The sequence below is a fragment of the Solanum stenotomum genome, chromosome 3 (assembly GCF_019186545.1).
Source record: "Solanum stenotomum isolate F172 chromosome 3, ASM1918654v1, whole genome shotgun sequence".
NCBI lineage: Eukaryota > Viridiplantae > Streptophyta > Magnoliopsida > Solanales > Solanaceae > Solanum > Solanum stenotomum.
In genome coordinates, this window is record NC_064284.1 from 8,951,590 (window position 1) to 8,975,884 (window position 24,295).

The following is a 24,295-nucleotide window of genomic DNA, read 5'->3' on the forward strand; positions in this document are numbered from 1 at the left end:
CTCTCTACATGACTACCTCTGAGGTAGACGTAAGGTTTGCAAACATTATATCCTTTTCATATTTCACTGTTTGAGACTGTGTATCATATTGCGTATGTTATTATTGTAAATATTTTTTTTAAAAAAATATGTAAATAGATTTATATTAAGCACATTGATACTAAATTATTATTTTCAAGAAATGATCTTTTTCACCTACTTTTACACCTTGCCCACAAGGTCGAGTGTAGATGCGCGTGTGAGCGCAGCGAGTGGCCGGATTATATGACGGTCCCTTGAGAAGCGACGTGGACAGCCTATCTAGTGGGGCTTTTTTTTTCTTATCAAATTCTTTAGCTATAAAGCAGGAATCAGCGTTCCAATTTTTTTACTCATATCAGTAGCATTTAGCACACACTTTCACAAAATACTGAAAGTGAAGTGATCAAGTGTAGAGAGAGCCATGGCAATTCCTAATATACGGATCCCTTGTCGGCAGTTGTTCATCGACGGTGAATGGAGAGAACCCCTCAAGAAGAACCGGTTACCCATCATCAATCCGGCCAACGAAGAAATTATCGGTATTTGAAATTTTATAGGTTTAATTTCAAAGATCTCTTGCAATTTAGTGGAAAAGTTTTGAAATTATCTTAGAAATTGTGAAGATCTGTGAGTGTTTAATGGTTGCAAGTAGAATATGTTTTACAATAACCTTCAAATTATCTTCCTAGTAATCTTATCTTGTAAATAAATGAACTCTTGTTTGATCCGATTGTATTTTTTTTTTAATCTTCTTGGATTTTCAGGGTATATTCCGGCAGCTACAGAGGAGGATGTAGATATTGCCGTCAAAGCTGCACGGAGTGCGCTTCGTCGGGATGACTGGGGTTCTACTACTGGAGCACAGCGTGCCAAGTATCTTCGTGCTATTGCTGCTAAGGTTAGTGTGTTCAGTTTGGTAATTTTTCCATATCGTTATTAGGTGGACCACCTAGCAGGTTTGACTTTCAGGTTTGGTAACTTAGGGATGCTTGGGTGGAATTTCTCATCTGAGAATTATCTTTTGTTGACTTGCATTTTCTTGATTGCTTATTAACCTAAGGAAGTGTTAATTTCCTTATCTTACAAGACTAGACGATAGTGTTATCTTGTGACATCAGTTAACCAGATATTTGTGTAAAGGCCTACAGTCACATCAAGAAAGCTCGAACTGTACTTTATCAAAAAAAAAAAAAAAAATGATCCCTCAAATTATGTCCTGCAGCTAATTGAATAACACCTGCAAAGATTATTCTGTTTGAATAATGATAAATTATTTCTCTTCTAATTACGATAATGCCAGTTTTCGCTACTTTTCACCTTTGACTCTGAACATCATGACTTCCATGGTTGTGAAACACAGTAGTAGATAGCAGATCTAGTTTGATTAGATTATGTTGTAGTGTACTTACAGCTGCTGCGTCTATATAGTATTTACCTTGATTCTTGGTGTTTGAGTGTCAGCCCGATATTGATATTATTACTATTCATGATTATTCGTTTATGCTTTAAATGGTTCAGTTGCTATTGTTTACATTTACTGTAGGTACTGGAGAAAAAGCCTGAACTAGCTACACTTGAGACGATTGATAATGGAAAACCCTGGTTCGAGGCTGCCTCGGATATAGTACGTTCTTGCTTAATGGGATAAACATAATTTTATTTATTGCAAAATACTTCATTCTACTTATGTGCTCTTTCTTATCTTCCAGGATGATGTCGTAGCGTGTTTTGAGTACTATGCAGATCTCGCTGAAGCTTTGGATTCAAAAAAGAAGACTGAAGTTAAACTTCATTTGGATTCATTCAAGACCCATGTTTTAAGAGAACCTCTTGGTGTTGTGGGGTTGATTACTCCATGGTACACCACTTACTGTTAATGATTTATGCTCTTCTCATCTCTTTCAACCCACTTTGAAATATGGTATTCTTCTTTTTTCCAACCAAGATGATATTATTTATAGATGACCAACTTCTGCATCGTACATACAGTTACTGTATATGTGGCCGCTCTATTTTTTTATGTGCTATTAGGAAAAAGGAAAGACTGTTCTAATGAGCTAAACTTTGAGCTTTATGATTAATTAAGATAGCCTCTTGAACTTCCAAAAGTTAGAGAAACGAAAATAGTTTGCAAGTGTAGTTCATTAAACTAGTTATTGACTAGTTCAGCGGTGTCATTAATTGACAAAGTTGGATGCCATCCTAACACGAGCGTTGGGAATGATAATCAAGTGGACTTGTGAGAACTTTATTTATTGGATAGTGACAACATACACATTTCAAGCTCTAAAAAAGGTGAAATGTCATTGAGATGAAAGCCTTAGGAACTCTGATTTCTAGGAATCTAAGTTTTTTAGATGCCTTCAAAATAGTCTAGAGAAATTAGATGAAAAAGTAGGAAGAGACTCGAAGGGGTGTAGGACAATTGTAGAGTTCCTCCCGAATATTTCTTTGTTTGTTGACCTCAAACAAATTGCATCTTCAAGGCAATCAGGAATACTTGTGGAAGTCAAGAGGGGTGTTGACAAACCGGGGGTGGGGGACAGTCTTCAAGAGATTATTTTTTCTCTTTTCTTATTTTTACCACTCACTCTGGTAAGTGGACAAACCGCTGCATTTACAGTTTCAAAGATTCCTAAAAAGATTAGCTTTTTTTGTTTATGAGTTAGGGAGATCTGAAATCAATCTCTTGGAGCATTGTGAATTTCATTGGATATTTTGTGTTTCGTATGAGAGAAAAGATTTAGATGGTTGATTTATGAGCTTTTGTTTCATAATGAAGGAATTATCCTCTTTTGATGACCACATGGAAAGTTGCTCCTGCCCTAGCTGCTGGTTGTGCAGCAATACTTAAGCCATCAGAACTAGCATCTATGTGAGTCCTTTTCATTTTTTCTTCATTATCCTTATTAATGTCCATTCATTTACATCTTTACTCATTTTTTCAACTTCAGTACCTCTTTGGAGTTGGGTGAAATCTGTAGAGAGGTGGGTCTTCCTCCTGGTGCCCTTAGCATACTAACGGGATTGGGACATGAAGCTGGTTCTCCTTTGGTATCACATCCTGATGTTGATAAGGTTTGCTTTGTTTCTTTTGGGTGTATATGTGCTTGCCTAAATTTAATACTATGTAATTTCATTTGATGAATGCATTTTTACTTCTTTGGGTGAGCAGATTGCATTTACAGGGAGTGGCCCAACAGGGGTCAAGATCATGACTGCTGCAGCTCAACTTGTTAAAGTACGTTCACATCTGAATAATCATTTAGGTTCCTATTGGCAAAACTGATATGCTGGTGGATTCAGCACACTAAGCCTCTGTATGTCATTTGCAGCCAGTTACTCTTGAACTTGGTGGAAAAAGTCCAATAGTTGTGTTTGATGACATTCATGACCTTGATATAGGTTTGCTCTTTTAGTCCTATATGACAACTCCCTTCTAATGTAATATTATCTATTCCTGACATATCTGGAATTTCCTATCACATACTTAACAAAATTGATAATTTTGGAAAAGGATGAACTTCATCATTTCAACGTTCTTATATTTCGGAGGAACATTATCAATATAAAAAAGAAGGAAAAGAAAGAATAGGGAAAAGCCAGCTATTGAAATTTAACAGGTGACTAGCGCATTACAAATCAATGCGCTAACCTCCGAGTTATGTGTAAATGCGTAATAATTGCCTAAACTGTTGGAATACAAGTCTTAATATTACTTTCTGTGCCCTCATGCATTTCATAGTCACCTTTGTGCTGCATTTAAGAAATTAATGTAGCTCTTGAGCTCAAGTGTCCTCATTGTCTACACAGCTGTTGAGTGGACTCTTTTTGGCTGCTTTTGGACAAATGGTCAAATTTGCAGTGCAACATCACGTCTTATAATACAGGTAACTAGCTTAAATATTGGAGAAGGCCCATGTATTTAGTTAGTTTTCAGTTTTATGGTTATCTTGGTTCTCTGACTCCACACTGTTTACCACTATCTAGAAAATACTGAATATACTATTGGCAACGAGCAATTCCTTAAGAATACAAGACGATTGTGGGGGTATGAGTATCTTAAGGAGCAGATAATTAGTTTTTCTCGTAACACTATATCAAGGCTGCTCTGTTTTTTTTCTGGTTGTTCGTAATGAAGTTTCTTCAGGTTTATGATTATGTGAAACTCGATTGCTCCTTAGTTTGGTAGTTCACTGATGGTACCTGAGCCAAACATAATATCAGTTGGTGAAAATTCCATTCACATCATCTCAACTCAACTTGAAGGCTCAAGGTCCATGATGATGATGCCATAATACTTCATGTTAGTGATGAAATATCTAAATAGTTCATAGCGCACACACTTCTTATATCATATTCAAGTCTTCTTTCACAGTGTAACAGGAACATCACTGCAAACCTGTTTGTCATAGTTAGGTAGGGTCATGTTGAGGAAAGACACTCACATATCTTGCTTGGATTTAGATAACTGCTTGATTCGTGGAATCATTTAGTTTACTTTATTGTTGTCGACAAGATTTCACAATATGTGGAGAGCCATTCCAGATAGTGTGGAGCGAGAATTTTTCTCATTTCTTTGAATAGAAGAGGCTCAAATAACAAAAGAAAGATACGTCTGTCTTATATTTAATTGGTTACTAAGAGAAGAATTAAGATAAGTAGTACCAAGAAAATGGATCAACTAATTCCTTATCTCTTTATCCTTAAGAATAGGATGAACGACCCACAAACAGTGAGTGTCCTACCAGAATTCTTGAAAGTTGGAACAGAAAGGGGATCATCCTAATTCCTAATGGCTGACTGAGCACAATGTGCATCTAATACTATACCTTGATACACCAGACAATACTTTATCAATGAGAAGGCTAAACCATCCTGCTTCCTTTTTCTTATGCTACAAGATTAGATTGTGAAATTTAGTCCCCATTTGGACATCGGTTAGTTTGACCTTAGAAAATGTAAATTTTCTTAACTGAAAACCAAGGGCTCTGAAACAGGTAAATGTTAGAATTCAGAATTGCTGAAGAAAAAAATAAAAAGAAAGAAAACGAAAGGCAAGGCCTTTTCTGCTCAGTTTACTTTCCTTATAAAAAAACAAAAGACATGGTCTTCGCAGAAGGTTTTCTGGTTCTTGAATAGCAAGTAGATCAGTTTCAGATGGCCTTTTTAAGAAAAGAGTAGGCCTGTTTAATAAGATACTTGTATATAGTTGTTACTGATTTGCTATTCGTTGTCATGTTTCTCCCCACCGCTGTTTTTTCTTTTTTTTACTGCTTTGATTTTCTTGAGCTGAGGGTCTTTCGGAAACAGCCTCTCTACTTCGTAGCGGTAGTGGTAAGGACTACGTACACTCTACCCTCCCCAGATCCCACTTTGTGGGATTTCACTAGGTATGTTGTTGTTGTTGCCGCCTTATTATAACACTGAAAACAATACTATTACAAAGTCCCTTTGATGCTATCGCGCTTTCTAATATTGTCAAACACTAGAGCTCTTTGTGAAAAGAAATTATGAATTTGCAGGAAACAATTGCTCCACAATTTTTGGCCAGGCTTCTTGAGTGGACAAAAAACATTAAAATCTCAGATCCCTTGGAAGAAGACTGCAAGCTTGGTCCTGTCATTAGTCGTGGACAGGTAAAGACGTTCTGGCATTAAACTAGTAGAAGATACTCTGCTTTAACTGTATTACAAAGTGCTTCTTGGAGACAATGTTGTGTGTTTCCTTAAATAGATGCAACTGTAGCTCATGAAGCGAATGATTCATGGGCAAAATTTATGTTTGTTCCCTGCTTAAGGCAACTTATGTGCGCAAGTGTCCTCTGGATTAGATATAGTGAGCAGGATAAGTTTGGGGGATATGGAACATAAAGTCACAACAGGCTGTTTAAACAATTTGTAGTTTGAAAATTGCCAAATAGCTATCCCGTGGTCTTTTTTCTGGTGTAGTATCACTAGTTGTGGTGCAGAAGAGAAAAAATAACCAGTCTGCATGGATGATGTTACAAAAATAGCCGTTGAAATGGGTTGATTTGGACATAGTTTCACAAGGCCAAGAAATTTGCCTTTAAGAGGACAATGGATGAATTTAAGAAACATATCTCTGATGAAAAATAAACAAATTCTTAAAGATTTTAGTTGTACTGGTGAGACAAATCTTCTGGCTGAAACTTTGGTGTTCGCTACTTCCTTGATTCAGCGATCATATTTAAATGTTGCGAGAACATAAAGTGTTCTCCTTGTTTAATGTCACTTCTAGTTTATCTTGTTAACTTCACCTCTAATTTATCAAGATGCAAGGGACTTCTGTCTGAGAAATTACGAATGCTTCCTCTTTAAACTTCTATACTCCCTCCGTTTCAAAAAGAATGACCTCCTTTCCTTTTTAGTCTGTTTCAAAAAGAATTACCTTTTTCTTTTTTTGGTAACATTTTAATTTCAGCATTCCACGTGGCATGTTTAAGGCCACAAGATTAAAGGGCAATTTTGTACATTTGACATAACTTTAATTTAGGACCACAAGATTCAAAAGTCTTCTTTATTTTCTTAAACTCCGTGCCAAGTCAAACTAGGTCATTCTTTATGAAACGGAGGAAGTAGTTAATACTGTTAATTTTAAGTTCAATTCACACCCTTGTTACTTATCCTATTCATACCAAATAAATCTGATTAGTTCTGTCCATAATTGCACAACTTTGGGTTAGAAAACTTAGATGCTTGGTGTATATTACATCTAAAGTTCTTGGTAAACCTTAACATTAGAAAGTAATGAGTACCGCCTATATTAATGGTGGTCAATGCTGTATAATATTCATCTGCTTTCCCTAGTTGGTCAATGTTATTGTTAAAGAACTATTGATGTGAGATATCATTTCTTTCAGAACTATTAGAACTTAATCTTTGATGTAAGAATGGAAATACAGAGAATTCATGTTACTTGCTAAAATAAAGAGATAATAATTCATGTATTTCAAAAAGCTAATTGGTCTTGTTGTCCAAAATTTTGTCAATTAAACATCTGCTAAGGGAAGGGAAGTTTCTTTAACAGCACCCTGAAGTAAATAGGAGGTTGACTTAAATCTTAAAAGGAATTTGAGGAGAAATCATAATGCAATCGACATGGGAAGGTCTGTGTAGTTGTTGTGAAAAAGCTCAAAAATAGGGAAAGAAATGATCATAATTCACATCAGTTTAGAATTCTTTGAAGATACTGGAACTTTCTTATCACTGGGCAAAGCAACAACATTTAAAAATGACATGGATATTGGCTTTCAATTTGTGTCTAGTTTGTTTCTTTTCTTGTTATCATGTTTATCTGCTGGTTTCCTTTTCCGTCTAAGCAGACGTATGGGCAATTCTTATATGCTGACTGTTTGTTTTAACTTTCAGTATGAGAAGGTCTTGAAGTTCATCTCTACAGCCAAAGATGAAGGTGCAACCATTCTTTATGGTGGTGACCGTCCTGAGGTAAGAAACACTTCTGGGTGGAAGTATGCAGGTGCTGTATTTATCACTATGTTGGAACGTGACTTGATTCTTCACTGGATTTCAGCACTTAAAGAAAGGATATTACATTCAACCAACAATCATAACTGATGTTGATACGTCCATGGAAATCTGGAATGAGGAGGTATTTGGACCTGTTCTTTGTGTCAAAACATTTAAAACTGAAGAGGAAGCCATTGAACTAGCAAATGATACCAAGTGAGTTGGCTAGACTTGAGATTTATGATTCTATTATTTCACAAACATTCCTTTTTCTTATTTACACTTTTTTCTTTGTTAGGTATGGTTTGGGTGCTGCAATTTTGTCAAAAGATCTTGAAAGATGTGAACGTTTCACAAAGGTGAGAGTAGTTCCTCAATTGCGAAAAACATCTTTTATCCATACCCAAAGGCACTGCTTCTTGCAAAACCAGGGATGACCTCTTATTAATTGGACTTTGCAGGCTTTTCAGTCAGGAGTTGTCTGGATCAACTGCTCGCAGCCATGCTTTTGGCAACCACCATGGGGGGGTAAGAAGCGTAGTGGTTTTGGACGTGAGCTTGGGGAATGGTAAGCACTCATTGGTTGATTTTAGTACCATCTTGATTAACATCTAAGTGACTTAGCAATTACCTCACTTTCCCTTCATCCATCTTGTTTCTTTCTGCTACCTAAAATTTTCTTTCTGGAATTGGCTATGTTGTGTAAAAGCAACCCTGTAATCAGTATAAAGGGAAAAACTGTGGTTGTATTACCACACTTAGAAGAGTATTTAGATGGGGAATCTGGCAAGTTGTACAGCTGATTAGTGATATTTTGTTCTTTCTTCTTTCTCGCAGGAGTCTCGAGAACTACCTAAACATTAAACAGGTGACTCAGTATGTGACTCCGGACGAACCATGGGCTTTTTACAAGTCTCCTTCAAAGCTGTGAAACTTTCAAGTGGTCAAGGATTATGTGAATGATGAAGAACCAGAGATGAAACTTGATCTGATGTAGAACTAGCTTCGGTTGTTGTTATCAAGTCTAATAAATTCGTTTGAAGGGACAAAATGTGGACTACATTTATTTTACTGATATTGCGTTCCTCTTTAAGAGCAAAGTGTCAATCCTGGATTCATCATATTCACTAATTGCACGTTACTTGCAGCATTCCATGGGAGAAAGGGTTAGCAAGTAATATTAACTAACATCAATTCATTTAATGCAATGAACCCATCAGTCCACATAGGGGAAATAGCATGGGATGGATAAATAAAAGCCACCAATGAAAAGTTGGATAAAAGTGACTTAATGATTTAGATTAATCTAAAGATTTTGTGAGTTGCCCTTTTGGGTTAGTAAAACATGAAAAGGGTTAAACCACAAAAAAATGATTGGAATTATATGCAAGCTAATTTACATGGTTGTATTTAATATATACGCTTTTCCATCACCAGTGATGATGACCAATGATAGATTACTATGTTGCGTAAGATGAATATATTACATATGTAATTTAAACTTGTAAATTACTATAAAATATTAGTCACTGTTTCCCCTTTTAGCTTTTCATTTTCCAATTCATTTATCTATCTTTAATTCACTGTTTTGTCCCATCATTATTTCGGATGATTACTAGTACGGTGCTACATCTCTTTCTTTCTTGATCTGGCTTTCCCAATGAAATTTGACAACCAAGTTAGGTACAACACTTTAAAGAGTATGATGACAAATGTGTTGTATGAAAAAGTAAATATCAAAAAACAATAACGAAGGATGAAAATAATTTTATGAGTATGCAAGGAAAAATATAATTTTTTCCATAAAAAATATTTTTTATCAATAGAATAATTTTTTTTTTGCAATGTGGAAGAGGAAAAAGAAAATAAGGAGAATTCATGTGGAACATTACAAACACAAGAAAATCTTTGTGGTTGAAATTTCTAATTTGGAAAAAAATCTTCTTGCTTTAGTAAAAATATTTTCAAAAGAATATTATAATATGCTTTCCAAGTTCCATTTATCTCATACATATGAACATCCTCTGTTGGAAAAATAAAAGATCATAATTCATATACCTTAAATTAGACAACTTTATAATGACAACATAATAAATACAAATAATTCTATACTGGAGAGTGATGAAAGCCAATTAAAAACAAAAGAAAGGTCGAAATTTGCTACCTATTTATTTGTATTTGTCTCGTATAATATAAAAAATCCACCCCCTTTGTTCTGTCCTTTCTTTCTCACTGGATCTTTAGTATCCATCTCAATTTTTATTTACAGTATTCATATCTCTTTCTCCTCTCTGTCTATCTCCCCCAACGTTCTCGTCCACCTCCTTTTCTGCTTCATCTTCTGCCAGCACTGTCACTTTCAGGTTTCTGTATTGTAATTATTGAGTTGCCCCTTTTGAGATTATTTCCCAAATTGTGTTCATTGTAGAGTTAAAAGAATTGGAGCTGTTGATTTGGGCTGAAGGTTTTATCTTTTTTTTTTTTTTGAGATCTGAATTCTGCTTTTGATAGAAATGGGAAGTTCTGAGGAGAGAGTTGTGGCTGTGATCATGGTCGGTGGACCAACCAAAGGTATGCATTTTTTTATTCAAGTTTTAGAACTTCCATCCAAGTTCTTTATCACTGTTTGGAATTTGGGTATAAAAGAAACCCTTGATTAATTTCAATTCAATTTTAATTAAGTTCAAATCTTGAGCCCTGTGTTCTTGATTCCTTGACAGGTACACGTTTCCGCCCATTGTCATTGAATATCCCAAAGCCACTTTTTCCATTAGCAGGACAGCCAATGGTTCATCATCCGATCTCTGCCTGTAAAAAGGTAATACTTTCTTTGTACTAATGCTAAATATTGCTATACAGATTTGATGTTCTAGGTTTTCTTGCATTCATTAACGAATGGGGTGTTCAAAGTCCAAGTTTTTATGCATTAAACTAATGACTTCTGTACTTTTCAGATTCCGAACCTAGCGCAGATCTACCTCATTGGCTTCTATGAGGAGCGTGAATTTGCTATATATGTGTCTTCAATCTCGAATGAACTAAGAATTCCTGTCAGGTTATATTACTATCCTGCTTATCCATGCAGTGAGTTTTATGAACTTCTTAATATTGGAGCTCATTGATGTGTCTATTGAATTTATTGTTAATAGATACCTGAAGGAGGACAAACCACATGGTTCAGCTGGAGGCCTTTACAACTTTAGGGATCTGCTTATGGAAGACAGCCCGGTTGGGATTTTCACTCTTCTTGATTATAATATTCTTGTGATGATCATGTGTAGATTGCTGGGAATAATAACTACAGAGTTAGTTACTAGGAACATAAGAATTGATCAAATATGGTCTAAAAAATCTGAAAATATAAGTGGGGCTGCTGCCTCATCATACTTAGCTATCACCTTAACATGGTTAACTTTTCTCACCTGGCAGTCGCATATATTTTTGCTGAACTGCGACGTTTGCTGCAGCTTTCCTTTGCCTGAGATGCTCGGTATTTGGCTCTTTATTTCCTTCTTTATACTTCTCTCACACTTCTTAACTTTCATTTTTCTACTCTATTGATCAACTTCTCTGCAATAAAGAGCGTTGCAGTGGTTTAGAGTTTTGACTTTCCAAGTTTTACCTTCTGTTTGCTCCAAAATCGCAGAGGCTCATAGAAGATATGGTGGAATGGGAACCATTCTTGTCAGCAAGGTAGATGAAAGTCCCCTCGAACTGTTTGTCTAGGACACATGCTATTGGCTATTTTGTAGTTTATTAGCATCTATTATGTGATTACTTCAAGTTGAAAGTCTTATTTGAGTTTCCATATGCAGGTGTCTGCTGAGACAGCCAGTGAATTTGGTGAACTGGTTGCTGACCCCGAAACCAATGAACTGTTGCATTACACAGAGAAACCTGAAACTTTTGTACGTCCTGATCCAACATTTACTTGCTCTTGGATTTTACTTGCATTAACTAAGAAATGTGTAGGTTTATACCCCTGGATTCTTGCCTAAATATGACTGGAATGCAGGTGAGTGACCGCATCAACTGTGGTGTGTACGTATTTACGCCCGATATCTTTAATGCTATTCAAGGAGTATCCACTCAGAGGAAAGACAGAGGTTGGTCTATGCATCATAACGAGGGTTTCCCTTGATTATGTGTTTTCATATTAAAAGAGCTGAGATTTTTGGTCCATCTCTTCCTTTGATATCATTGTTCTAGTGTCATTTTCACCTTAGAACCATATTGGGCTGATTTGAACACTGACATAGGACAATTGCTGAAATAGAACAGTGCTGTGATTGACTTGGGACAATATTACGTCTTCCTAATCCAATGTGGTTTTCAAGTTTCTTAAAACCCATGCAGTGATTGGTCCCAATTCTCAAACAATAGTATTATATGGGGGTGATTTATGAAGTATTTTCTCTTCTGTTGCAGCTAATCTAAGGCGTGTATCCAGCTTTGAAGCTCTTCAGCCAGTAAATAGGTATAATTTCCCTATAACACTATGTAATAGACATTTTGGTGCTACCTTCGGAGAATAGTCATCTCATTTGCAATTGCCCTCTATTATGATTTCACTGTTGCAGCTCAAAATGGTATCTAGGTTCTTAGTCTGATTTTTCATTCTTCTATTCAATTGCTTACAAGTGTGGTTGCTTCTTTCTCCTCGTTGCACATTTCACAAATCCAGATTTAACATTTATATTAGTAATTTATCTCAGCATTTTGTTTGGTGAATGGTGATAACTGTAGCAGCTGATAATTACTTTTCAGGACAGAGGTTCTAGGTGCTGACGTAATTTTTACCTTTAGTTTCTTAGGGCAGTAGTGAATACTTATCTTTCTTGAAGTTGTTGAGGAGTAAAGAGCAGATTTTTGGTTGCTAAATCTTCTGAAGGATAATGATTCTAGTTTGTTTTTTGAGGTTACTCATTTCATTAGGATGATGTCACTACACAATCATATGTTCCCACAAACACCTGTTATTTTGAGCTTTAATGGAATGGAAGATGTTACTGCTCACTGTTTGACCAGTAAATGATATTCAAAGTGCAAAGTGTATGTCTTGTTGTCTTCACTGTCATTGAGGAGTCCACCAAAACTGAAACCAGTCTTAGATTTTTGAAGCCCACACTTATCCCAAGCTTAAGCCATTTAATTTTGGCATCTTCCTGAGGTCTGCTCACAGTTAATTCGAACAAGACAATGCCACAAATGTTTGAACAATTGAACTGTGTGGTTGTGCACCTCTAGCTTGAATCATGTTACCTGGTCTTATAGTAACCTCTTGAAAGAAGCTTTTTCTGCAGAAGGATCATATGAATAAATCACCTGCTATAGGTGATACACTCTCGGCAAAAGGTAGTCAAGTAGGGGGCTGCAGACTGCAGTTACTAGAGCTGGATTATGGGTCTCCGAGCCACAGCCCTATGTAGAATAAATTAATGAGGTTTATGATTCTTAATAGGAGCAGTAAAATTAATCTTTCTACTGAATAATACTTAGAATTGGCAACAAAAGAGTTTAAATGTACCGGTGCACCTGAAAAAAGAATTTCTGGCGCCTTCTTTTCCTTTCCTGATATGAGCTTATTTGACAGGAGTCTTCCAACAGACTTTGTACGGTTGGATCAAGATATTTTGACCCCTCTTGCAGGGAAGAAGCAGCTATATACCTATGAAACCATGGATTTCTGGGAACAAATTAAAACACCAGGGTAAGCGAATCATATGAAGTGCTCATCATCCCATTTCCATTTCAAATTTCAAAATTTGAGGTGATGGGTGGGTTTATTTCTTTTGCAGGATGTCTTTGAAATGCTCCGGTCTCTACCTGGCTCAATATAGTTCCACATCACCACATCTTTTGGCAAGTGGGGATGGCTCAAAGACTGCAACCATCAGCGGTGATGTTTATATCCATCCATCTGCTAAAGTTCATCCAACTGCAAAGGTAGGAATATTTCGATACACCTACAAATAACTTGTTATGATTATTATATTATGTTATAAATTTCATGGTTGGTTATTTGGGATTAATCGCTATCTTTTGTATTGGCTGTTATGTTTGCATATATCTCTCCTGTCACCTAGATTTGATGTTCTGGAGCTGAGGGTCTCTTGGAAACAGCCTCTCTACCTCCACGAGGTAGTGGCAAGGTCTGCGTACTATTTACCCTCCCCAGACCCCACCTAGTGGGATTTCACTGGGTTGTTGTTGTTGTTGTTATTTGGGATTAATGGTTATTTATTTTACTGCAATAACTTCTGTGATATGAAAAACAGCTAGAGGCAAATCTTGGCTCTATGTCGTACACATCTTGGCTCACCAGCCAAATCTGTATTGACTAGTACATGTTTGCAACACTATAGCTCGAGGTCATCTCTTTTGTAATGAATATGATTCCTGGTACAGATTATGTCAGTTATTGCAGTGTTTTCTATATTGTCAAAGCTGCACCTTTGTAAATTTATTTTAGTTAAAAGTAAAGAGATCAAATTTGATTTCTGATTAGCGTTTATGAATCTGAAGAGCTAGCTCTTGATGGTTCTTGCTTCCATTCCATGCCTCAAAAAGTTTTTTTTATATTGTTTCTCCTTGCATAATTAATTGCCACAAACACTTCTGACTGCAGTTGCCCTGATTATGTGCTCACTTAGACCTCCTTCCTTCACCTATTGATGTGTCTGTTACAATGTTGAACAGGTTGGTCCAAATGTTTCAATTTCTGCTAATGCTCGTATTGGAGCTGGTGCCAGGCTCATCAGTTGTATTATCCTTGATGATGTTGAAATCAAGGTACCACTTCACTATATTACAGCTCATGAGATACTTCAATGACATATGCTGGAATTTAACATGGGGTTCATTTTCCAGGAAAATGCGGTTGTTATTCATGCAATTGTTGGCTGGAAGTCTTCAGTTGGCAGATGGTCAAGAGTCCAGGTAAGTAATGGAGATGGCTAAATTCTTGTTTAATGTATCAAATATATTGCTGAAAAAAGATGCTTTGGTCTCGACTCCCCAAAAATATTCTCCGAGAGGTCATTCTTAATTTGTCAGTTTGTCTGTCCTGTCAATATGTAGTGCCAGCTGGTTTCTCCTTTGGAATTTAGGAAGTAGGAAGAGCTGTCATACTACTCCTCTTTCATCAGAACTGTAGAGTAAAATAATCTGAAGAAAGTGCTTTTTCACATCAAAATTATTCATTACGCATGATATTAAATTAACTCCAAGAGTGTAATCCATGTATTATGTGAAGATCTTCGATGAGAATTCATAAGATTGGCTGTACTAGTCCCTTCTCTTGGACTTTATATTCCATGCTAGCTGAATACCATTCCTCCATTATTTCATTTGCTTTCTCTAGTCCTAGTCTTCACATCAGGTATCTAAACTCTATCAAACTTATTTCAGGGTGTAGGAGACTACAACACGAAGCTCGGGATCACAATTCTTGGTAATGTATTTGTTATTCTCATATTCCTTTCTGCTACAGCTCGTACCTTTACAAAATTATCAACATTAAACTTTTTTGGTGGATTATCTAAATCAATATATTGAAACCAGGTGAATCTGTGTCGGTCGAGGATGAAGTAGTGGTAATCAACAGCATTGTTCTTCCAAACAAGACTCTTAATGTGAGTGTCCAAGAAGAGATCTTACTTTAAACACAGAGAGATGAATTTGGCAGTACCCCCTTTTGCTAATGCTACTAAGCCATCTTCATCACCTAGGCTTGTATTACCATTTTAATTCTATGTATGTATTGTTTGTACATTTGAATACGGAACAATTTTGCTAGTTTACTGTTTATTTGTAATTTTCAATAGTAAGAACTGCAATAAACCCTTCTTTTCTTAATTTTATTGTTGGTCTCTCTCCCTAATAATCTATTTTTTTTAAAAAATAAATTCAAATTCATTTAGTTTCTTAAAAAGGAATGTTAGGACGTTTTGTGGTGAAGATTTTACACTACAATATTTTCAGATATTTCTTAACCTGATTCTAAGGTCTGTTGTGTACTCTACCCTCTCTAAATTCCACTTAGTGAAATTTCACTCGGTATGCTGTAAAAAATAAAGAGACGGAGAGAAAATCCATGTAAATTGTCATTTTGCATAAATTTCCCCTTGTTTTTTTAGTAAGAAAAAATGCCAAACTTGTTCCTTTGTATTTAAATTTTTTCCCTGTTATATTATCCGAATAAAAAAGCTCTCATGTTATATATAGGTCCAAATATATCCATTTCCAATAACAGCCATTGAAGTGTTGAATGTGGGAAAAAGTTTTCAATTCACCATATAAATAACGAAAAATGTTTGATATAGTCTTCAACTTTGTGATTTAAAATTGATATATTCTTCGTCAAAAAAAAAAATTAATATATATATACTTGTATGATTACCAAAATAACTCAAATATACTCTTTTCGACCGAAAGAAATAAAAATAATTGATTTTAAATTTATTTTCCTAATTTTTTATTAAAATAAAGTCCATCCTTTAATTCTTCTCTTCAATAAAGTTTATCTAGAGGTTTCATGTGTATTAAATCAGGAAAAGGTGGCTAATCGAAGAGGTCACAATGCCACAATACTATATTGTTAATTGTGTATAAAATGCTTCCTTTGTTGCGCAAAGCCAAAAGAATGTCATGTCTTCTCTCCCAAACATTACTTCCTTCTTCAGCTGCTAATTCCGTCTGTAATTTCAAGCCTACTCACTCTCTCATCGCTCCACATCATCTTCTTCTTCCGGTAAATTCTCTTTCTTTCTTTGTGTGATCTTGATTTCGCTACGTGTAGAATTGTCAGCTATTGAATTACTTATTTGCTAAATCTTGGGAATGAAAGAGGTTGTTGGGTTTAACACCTAAGATTGGATTTTTGGGTTCGGTGAGAGGAATGGCAACGAAAATGGATAGCATTCAGCAAAACCCAGAGGCCATTTCGTACCTAAACCAGAAAGAAGCTGCTGAAATTGATGAAATACTTATGGGTCCTCTTGGTTTCAGTGTTGATCAACTTATGGTTAGCGTCTTAATTATCCCGATAATTGTGATATCTTTTGAGTTTTGACTTTCATTAGGGGATAGTTTCTAGTATGCTGGGTGATTTTGTGGGTTTGATTGCAGGAACTGGCTGGCTTGAGTGTTGCTGCTGCAATTGCTGAGGTGAGTAGAGGAATTGCTTTAAAAAGATCTCTTTGTACTTTATGTCATCACCTCCTTGACAATTTGACATGGTTGAAGATGCATTCTGACTTATAGAATTTCAGTTTGTTTCAGTTGTATTGGATTGAGTAATTTGGTTATGTTAAGTTTTGACGCAAGGTAACAATACAATTGTATAGCATCTACCCTGATTTGCGTGTCATATTTTTGAATTTCCAAAATTTTGTTTCCCCCCTGCATGTTGGACAACAAATTTTTTGTCTCCATTTCTGTCATTTTAGCAATTTTTGAGTGGATGTAGGTTCATAGACAATACCATCAGGCTATTGCTTTTTTTTTTTTCCATCTTGATCCTTTGTGGGTAGTTCGTTGAGGCTGTACGCTAGTGATTTTTTTCTTATGACAGGTCTACAGACCAAGTGAGTACAGTCGTGTTCTTACTATTTGCGGTCCTGGCAATAATGGCGGTGATGGTCTTGTAGCTGCTCGTCATCTATATCACTTTGGCTATAAACCATTCATATGTTACCCTAAGCGTACTGCTAAACCTCTTTATGATGGCTTGGTAACTCAGGTATCAATTTTTGTTTAAACTTTACGAATGACAACTTTATTGTCCATTGTTCCATTAAAAGTTCCATTTATTCAACTTTCTGATAAATAAAAAAAATTTCTAGCTCAAGTCGATGTCAGTTCCTTTCTTGTCATTGGAAGATTTGCCAAAGGACTTGTCTGACAGCTTTGACATTCTAGTGGATGCAATATTTGGATTCTCATTCCATGGTATAATTTTTCTTTAGATCTTTTTGTCGTTGAGCTTCAACATGTAACTACTCAAATTTTAGAATCCTTTGGTTGGAACCTTTCATTTATCTTTCTTTCTATTTCTATTGTTCATGACATTTACTTTGTTTATTGATAAGTAACTCTTCATTTACCTTTTATTCCTTTTAGCATGGAAAAGAAACTGGTGAACTTCTTATGTCATTAGCAATGTAATAATCCTTTCTTTGATCCATAAAAGACTAAAATCTGTCTTTCCGGATGAGATGACAACACAGCTGATTGCAAAGAAAGGGGATATCTGAACAGAAAAATAGAAGATGTACACTCTCAAACATAAAAAGCTATAGGACATTTTCTTGTGTTGGGAGTGGAATGTTGAGGAAGGATAATTTGGTCAAATTTTGTCTCCTGGTGGAAAGATTGTCAAATACTTAAGTTTTGTTTCAAGGCCTGCAAGTGTATAGGATGGTTTGATACCCAAAATAGATTAGAAAGGAGGGGGTTTTGTCCATGATTAACAGGAAAGGGAAAAAGTTACAAAAATAACATTTCTTAGTTTGGATGAAAAATAGATAAAATTGAAGGGGGAAGATTGTTGAGGCAGGATAAGGATGGTTCTTTGGTCAAATTTTGTCGTGGTTTCCTGGAAGAAAAATCCACTATATTTTAGTTTGTTTTAACTTTTAAGGTCTAGATGTGTATAGAATTGTTTGATACCCAAAATAGATCAGAAAGGAGGTTATAATCAGCCGGAAAGATAATTTTTCTTATAAAATATCTTTCTATATCCCTCAGGTGGATAGCATGAAACCAAAAATAGATAAAAATTAAGAGAAACCGAGCTTCTTCTTTAGGCCTGATTATCATTGGATTTTAGATAGAACCATCAAGAAGAGAAGCACTAGATATAAGGAAGAAGCAGGAAAATTTGAAAGTGGTAACAACAAAGTACCTTTGCGAAGGTGTTTTTTATGAAAGATTAAAAAAAAGGTTCTGATACTGAAGTGTGTGCACCTCAAACTTTCTTTAGCTTTTGTAAGATTTCTGGTAACTTGTCCAGGTAGCCCAAGGCCACCTTTTGATGACTTAATTCAGAGACTGGTGGCACTAAAGATTAATGGCGATACACATCAGAAATCACCTGTCATCATCTCTATAGATATTCCATCTGGTTGGCATGTGGAAGAGGGTGATTTAAGTGGTGAAGGTATTAAACCTGACATGCTGGTATGTGTTTGTTTTTTATTTGTATTTAATATCTGCAACGCCTTACTTGTTTGACTTTTATTGAGCCACCTAACAAGTAAAATTTCTCCAACTTAGGTTTCTCTAACTGCCCCTAAATTGTGTGCCAAAAGGTTTTCTGGCTCGCACCACTTTTTAGGTGGCAGATTTGTTCCACCATCCATCAGGAACAAATTTAATCTCCAATTACCAGCATATCCTGGCACTTCCATGTGCGTCCGTATTGGCAAGCCCCCAAAAATTGACATATCATCTCTGAGGGAGAACTATATTTCTCCTGCGTTGCTTGAGGAAGAGGTCGTCGCTGACCCCTTTGATCAGGTATGAGTTGATGTAATCATGTAAAACAGAGTGGATGATGACTGATGACTTCATTTTTTAAAAATTTTATTAAGAGATAGTTGGCCATATTCCAGGTGTCACTAATTCTAACCCATGTTTCTTGAATTTTCACTGTGATTTTGTGTACCTAATTCTCCTGTTGCTTTATAATTACATCAACCTTGACTTTTGCAGTTCCAAAAGTGGTTTGATGATGCAATGGCGGCAGGCTTGAAGGAACCAAATGCCATGGCCTTGTCAACTACTGGCAAAGATGGCAAGCCGTGAGTGTCTCACGTTGCTTTTGCTAAAATTAGTTCATTTTATTTTTTAACCCACCTGCTGTAATAATATGCAACTCTAAGACTTTACCTCTTTCTTTCCCCCTCTCTTACATTATCAATCACCAAGAAATTGTGATGAGAGCTATATCATCTAGAGAACTTTCATATAGCAGTTTTGGTTCACGCTCAATTGTGAAACTGGCAACAGTCCTTCTATGAGAATTAGCAGGATGTTTAAGGAAAATCTCTCTCTCTCTCGTTTTTGATAAGGTAGGAGAATTGTCATCTCTGTGTATAATGGTTCTACTTACTTGTCCTTCCAATGCCCTTTTCTTCCCAAGCAAATAGAATCTTGTCCATTTGCATTGAATGACAAGTGACTGTAATTTTCTCATATATTCACTATAAAACGAAATTTGTGATACTTGTAACCATAATAAAAAGCTAGATCATTAGGATTTTTTGCAAGATTATTGGTTCATATGAATCTCTGATTAATGTCTCAAATTGTTTATGTATTGGTTCTTGTTAAGTGCTTAGGTATGTTTTCATATCTCTTTCTTGAACCATAAACTTGTATCATTTTATGACTTTTTAACTGAAGTTCATCAAGGATCGTATTGCTGAAAGGGTTTGACAAGGATGGTTTTGTCTGGTTAGTTCTGCTCATCTTTATGCTAGTGCATCCTAATGCCATTCAGAAGACACTAGTTTATTATTTCATTCTTATATAGAGTCTCCCCTGTGCAGGTACACCAATTATGAAGGCAGAAAAGGTCAACAAATAGCTGAAAATCCTCATGCCGCACTCCTCTTTTATTGGGATGATTTGAACCGCCAGGTATAGTCTGACTTAACTATCTATAATAGAGAATCTGTCAGTGTATTTATTCTCATTCTTCAAGGAGAAAGACTTATGCAGTGTATGAGGAGGCTATCAATACCCTGTTTACTATTTGCTAGCATAGATTAAAATTCAAGTGGTTGCATCTCTCAGCATATAGGTTGAGCATGGAATATGTATATGATATTATACTTTACTAGACCTACTTAGTGCCTGCCAGATTAAAAGGGAAGAAACTTTGTAATTTGTAGTGTTTATATAAAGCACTCATTTTGTGTTGTGTTTTATGAATAAAAATTACCTATTAAAAGAAACTCAAATCCATGTGCAAGCTACATTAATTGTTGAACAATATGTCATGGTTGTATCTCCTGCTGCCGTTGAATTATTCTGAATGGATCTTAAAACAACAGTGTGGTCTCTAGGTAAGAATCGAAGGGCCAGTGCAAAAAGTTTCTGATGAGGAATCTGAGCAATATTTTCACAGTCGTCCTCGGGGAAGTCAGATTGGTGCCATAGTTAGCCAGCAGGTACGCAAGTTTCTTAGTATAATTTTTGAAATTGTTTCTTTAACTTTGTATGTCTATAACTTCCTTTTATTTGCTCATATAATTTGCAAACATTTGTCTCTTGCTTTTCCTAGAGCACAGTTATTCCGGGAAGGCATGTCCTCCTTGACGAATACAAACAGTTGGAGGCAAAATACTCTGATGGGTTAGTATCTAGTTTTAACTAATCAACTGATTTGGAATGCCAAAGCCAAATGCTATGATGTTTCTGTATCTGCACCATTCAAAACATGGTTTCTCCTGTTCTCATACTTGTGCTCAACTTTATTTTATGTAATCCATTGCCATACTTTAGGAAATATGTGATAGTATATAGTAAAATTCCTCCCCCAATTCACAATCCCTTTGAAAGAGAACTTGAGGAACATTTTTTGTGGAACTGCCTAAATAGGAAATCAGGTACAACTAATACCCCATAAAAAAATCATTAAGAGAAAATGGGAATTCATAAGTGGGAGTGAGAAATACTCCCTCCATCCCATATTAGTGGTCATGTTTTACTTCTCAAGAGTCAATTTGACTAATCTTCGGAGCTAAATTGGATTAGATTAATTCAATATTTTAAAATTATAATTTAAATATTCAACAACTACACGAAAAGTACTATAAATTACAATTCTTTTCATATCAATATGGTGAAAAATATATGTTAAAACGCCGGTCAAAGTTAATCTAGTTTGACTCGCGAAAAGGAAACATGACAAGTATTATCAGACGGAGGGAGTAACAAAAACTAAAATCCATAAGTTGAGTTCTCATACGCTTCTATAGGTTTAAAATTTCCTTATGCTGCATCAAGAAATAATTGAAAGTTGAATCCCAAATATGTTGTTCTAAACTTCCCAGTTGGGATGTAAGGTTTCCCCTTTTTTTTTTTGATGAAGTAAAAAGGTTTCATTGAAAGCATACAAAAGATGCAAAAGAGGTAGTATATTTGAGCTTACAAAAAGGTTGTATTAATCTCTTTACATAAGTGGCTATTACAAGACCCAGGGAGACTACAGGGGCCAGGGGGGACATATTGTCACAGCTACACAATAACATAAGACACCTAGACTTTAACAGAATGGTTAAGGGCTAAAGGTTGATAAACCATCAGAACATCTACTATTTCTTTCTAACCATAAGCACCAACAAATGTGAGCTGGAATCATCCTCCATGTGCTTCTGATGGCTTTACCAATTTCCCGGCAGCTCCAACATTCATAAGCTTCTTTAAAGCTTTGCGGCATGACCCAACTGAGACCAAAAATAGAGAGAAACATATTGCACAAATCAGTTGCAACTTAACAATATAATAAAGGTGGTTGTTGGTTTCCAAGCTCTTGCAACACATAAAACATCTGTTCACGGTCTGAATGCCCCTTTTGCTGAGATTGTATTGGGTAGGGAAGGCCTCATGTAGAGCTGTCCACTGCAGATGAATCTTTTTGTTTGCAGTGGTAAGTATAAATGCATGTGTATACGGTAAGCTGTCAATTGATTCTTTTATCTATGCCTGCCCGGCTGAGCAAGTCGAATTAGATTTCATCAGTAGGTTCAACCAAAGCTCAGCCTTGCAAAGTGTTAATTTAATATCAGTAAATTGAAGATTATAACGACATTTAGTCTGAAAATCGTAGATCAATAATCGATGTATCAAGTAAATTATAATGGCATTTAATTTGATAATGGTAGATCAATAGATTGTTTGTGAAAGGAGAGGAAAAGAACTAAAGAACAATATATCTACGAACAACTTGGACCCCAGCCTAATAAAGCTCAGACTTGCCTTTTGCTGAGGTTGGACTTCAAATTTAAACTTAGCCCTCCCAGATTCAATTTGGGCACAGCTTCAGAAATGGTGCTTAATGAGCTCATTTACGCTGTTCAGTTTCTATTTTGGTGTATGTGCTATCATGTAGTGCAGTACTTTCATGTTCATAAATAATTAAAACCAACTAATTCTGTCTCCTATAAGCTGATTAAAAAAATCTGTCTCCTGTAATGCAACCACTATAGTGATTTGTCATTTCTCTTCCCCCACTTCATGCTCATAAATTTCACTCCCATATCCTTGAAAGGACTTGACTACCTATTTTGTCTCATCTGCAGAAGCGTGATTCCCAAACCAAAATACTGGGGTGGCTACCGGCTTAAACCTGAAATGTTTGAATTTTGGCAAGGACAGAAATCTCGCTTGCATGACAGGTATTGACTACAGGATGTCTCGTCCGAAGACTTCCATATTATGCTAGGAATGTATCCAAAGACTACAGGTGTTTCCTTTTTGATTTGTAAGAGAGATATTACGGATGCAATTTTCTAGGCAGCTCAACACTTTAGAAGAGAATGTGACATAAAAGTACAAGAATGTAGTGGACAAGAGATATGGAGTGTGGAGCAAAACACTATATATCAATTTAGAAAATTTGAATGAATAAATAGAATAGAGTTGGGAGAATTTAGTAATCTGGGACCCAGGAACTTTAGCAGTTTTTATACTGAATGCTCCATGTGAAACGGATTTCCATATTTTTCAACTCAATATAGACAAATGGTTTCTTAAAAATACTCTCATATGTTTCTCCATATTTGAACTACAATTTGATGAGATTTCCAGATTAACTTCAGTGTGTCTTACTCTTTAGAACTTTAGGTTGCTCTTTTTTCCCATATAATTTATGGCTACATTTGGTTTATGCTATTGCAGGTTGTGTTACATCCTGGAAACAGTTGATGGAAAAACAGCGTGGAGGATTGAACGATTGGCTCCATGACTGGTGTTGAGAACATCCTCATTATGAGGATGCCAATTTGTGTACTTTCTTCCGTTAGCCTTTCCCTTTCTCCTCTCCCCGCAGGCCCGCCTATTGATCATGTGTGTATGTTGTCGAGTCGAGGCAACTTTCCAGACACCAATAAAATTTGCCATTTTTATCAGATTATTGATTAATAGTTATAATAGAGATTTACATGTAATTACATTATAAGCAACGTCGGTCATAGAACTCTTGCTGCATGGTTTCCTTCTCTCTGTTTTTTGTTGCTGCAACAGTGCAACTTATTGCGGGTAAAACTTACCGCATCAGGTGTTTACACCAAGCCAATACATGCATGCCATGTGTTTAAATTTATAGTTCATTTTACTTCATTAAATCACGTAATAATGGAAATTGCATTGGTTTGGTGTAAACACATGGTGCTGCTGGTATCTGCTTCTCGCTGCTTTCTCATTTGATATTTGTAAGATGAAAAAGCTGCAGAATGACTAATCGACAATTTGTGAGTAGTGTAGTGACAAGTTTGACCAACACTGTCGATTTCACAATATTATATTATGTGTTTAAGTAACTAACCAGTCATCACCAAAGATTGTGGATTGTGGGGAGTGGTAAGTAATTTTCCATCTTCGTTCGCCTTTGGCAAGTAGCCTTTACCCAAAGAGGGACTTTTTGNGTATCTGCTTCTCGTTGCTTTCTCATTTGATATTTGTAAGATGAAAAAGCTACAGAATGACTAATCGACAATTTGTGAGTAGTGTAGTCACAAGTTTGACCAACACTGTCGATTTCACAATATTATATT

General features: G+C 35.9%; 3 protein-coding genes across 3 annotated transcripts; all 3 read left to right on the forward strand.

The window, feature by feature from the left end:
• The first annotated feature begins 320 nt into the window (after window positions 1–320).
• On the forward strand, window positions 321–8,604 carry LOC125858008 (aminoaldehyde dehydrogenase 2). Its single transcript, XM_049537672.1, has 15 exons — window positions 321–560; window positions 786–919; window positions 1,565–1,645; window positions 1,731–1,879; window positions 2,804–2,896; window positions 2,976–3,099; window positions 3,197–3,262; window positions 3,357–3,426; window positions 3,835–3,911; window positions 5,547–5,660; window positions 7,413–7,490; window positions 7,576–7,727; window positions 7,810–7,870; window positions 7,973–8,079; window positions 8,349–8,604. Exons 1-15 carry the CDS (start codon window positions 443–445, stop codon window positions 8,440–8,442), a joined length of 1,518 nt encoding a protein of 505 aa, XP_049393629.1. The 5' UTR covers window positions 321–442; the 3' UTR covers window positions 8,443–8,604.
• A 1,120-nt stretch (window positions 8,605–9,724) lies between these two features.
• On the forward strand, window positions 9,725–15,368 carry LOC125859388 (uncharacterized). The gene is made up of 16 exons (XM_049539132.1): window positions 9,725–9,874; window positions 10,023–10,082; window positions 10,232–10,329; window positions 10,466–10,566; window positions 10,661–10,739; window positions 10,941–11,001; window positions 11,158–11,204; window positions 11,327–11,419; window positions 11,527–11,617; window positions 11,940–11,988; window positions 13,105–13,221; window positions 13,310–13,457; window positions 14,211–14,303; window positions 14,382–14,450; window positions 14,922–14,964; window positions 15,075–15,368. Exons 2-16 carry the CDS (start codon window positions 10,025–10,027, stop codon window positions 15,173–15,175), a joined length of 1,248 nt encoding a protein of 415 aa, XP_049395089.1. The 5' UTR covers window positions 9,725–9,874; window positions 10,023–10,024; the 3' UTR covers window positions 15,176–15,368.
• Window positions 15,369–16,056: 688 nt separating this feature from the next.
• On the forward strand, window positions 16,057–23,655 carry LOC125859386 (pyridoxine/pyridoxamine 5'-phosphate oxidase 1, chloroplastic-like). Its single transcript, XM_049539126.1, has 14 exons — window positions 16,057–16,263; window positions 16,360–16,536; window positions 16,641–16,679; window positions 17,086–17,253; window positions 17,357–17,462; window positions 18,526–18,692; window positions 18,789–19,031; window positions 19,227–19,315; window positions 19,920–19,970; window positions 20,066–20,156; window positions 20,585–20,689; window positions 20,803–20,873; window positions 22,823–22,918; window positions 23,421–23,655. The coding sequence occupies exons 1-14, from the start codon at window positions 16,126–16,128 to the stop codon at window positions 23,485–23,487; spliced, it is 1,608 nt and encodes a 535-aa protein (XP_049395083.1). The 5' UTR covers window positions 16,057–16,125; the 3' UTR covers window positions 23,488–23,655.
• The last annotated feature ends 640 nt before the right edge of the window (window positions 23,656–24,295 follow it).

What these genes read in the sequence shown, in the direction of transcription:
- LOC125858008 (XM_049537672.1), top strand. Translation starts at nt 443, where the DNA reads ATGGCAATTCCTAATATACGGATCCCTTGTCGGCAGTTGTTCATCGAC. An exon ending in GGCCAACGAAGAAATTATCG is followed by an intron (nt 561 to 785) that starts GTATTTGAAATT and finishes TTGGATTTTCAG; the next exon opens with GGTATATTCCGGCAGCTACA. An exon ending in CTGCAGCTCAACTTGTTAAA is followed by an intron (nt 3,263 to 3,356) that starts GTACGTTCACAT and finishes TGTCATTTGCAG; the next exon opens with CCAGTTACTCTTGAACTTGG.
- LOC125859388 (XM_049539132.1), top strand. Translation starts at nt 10,025, where the DNA reads ATGGGAAGTTCTGAGGAGAGAGTTGTGGCTGTGATCATGGTCGGTGGA. An exon ending in GGTCGGTGGACCAACCAAAG is followed by an intron (nt 10,083 to 10,231) that starts GTATGCATTTTT and finishes ATTCCTTGACAG; the next exon opens with GTACACGTTTCCGCCCATTG. An exon ending in CACTCAGAGGAAAGACAGAG is followed by an intron (nt 11,618 to 11,939) that starts GTTGGTCTATGC and finishes CTTCTGTTGCAG; the next exon opens with CTAATCTAAGGCGTGTATCC.
- LOC125859386 (XM_049539126.1), top strand. Translation starts at nt 16,126, where the DNA reads ATGCTTCCTTTGTTGCGCAAAGCCAAAAGAATGTCATGTCTTCTCTCC. An exon ending in GTATTAAACCTGACATGCTG is followed by an intron (nt 18,693 to 18,788) that starts GTATGTGTTTGT and finishes TCTCCAACTTAG; the next exon opens with GTTTCTCTAACTGCCCCTAA. An exon ending in GACAAGGATGGTTTTGTCTG is followed by an intron (nt 19,971 to 20,065) that starts GTTAGTTCTGCT and finishes TCCCCTGTGCAG; the next exon opens with GTACACCAATTATGAAGGCA.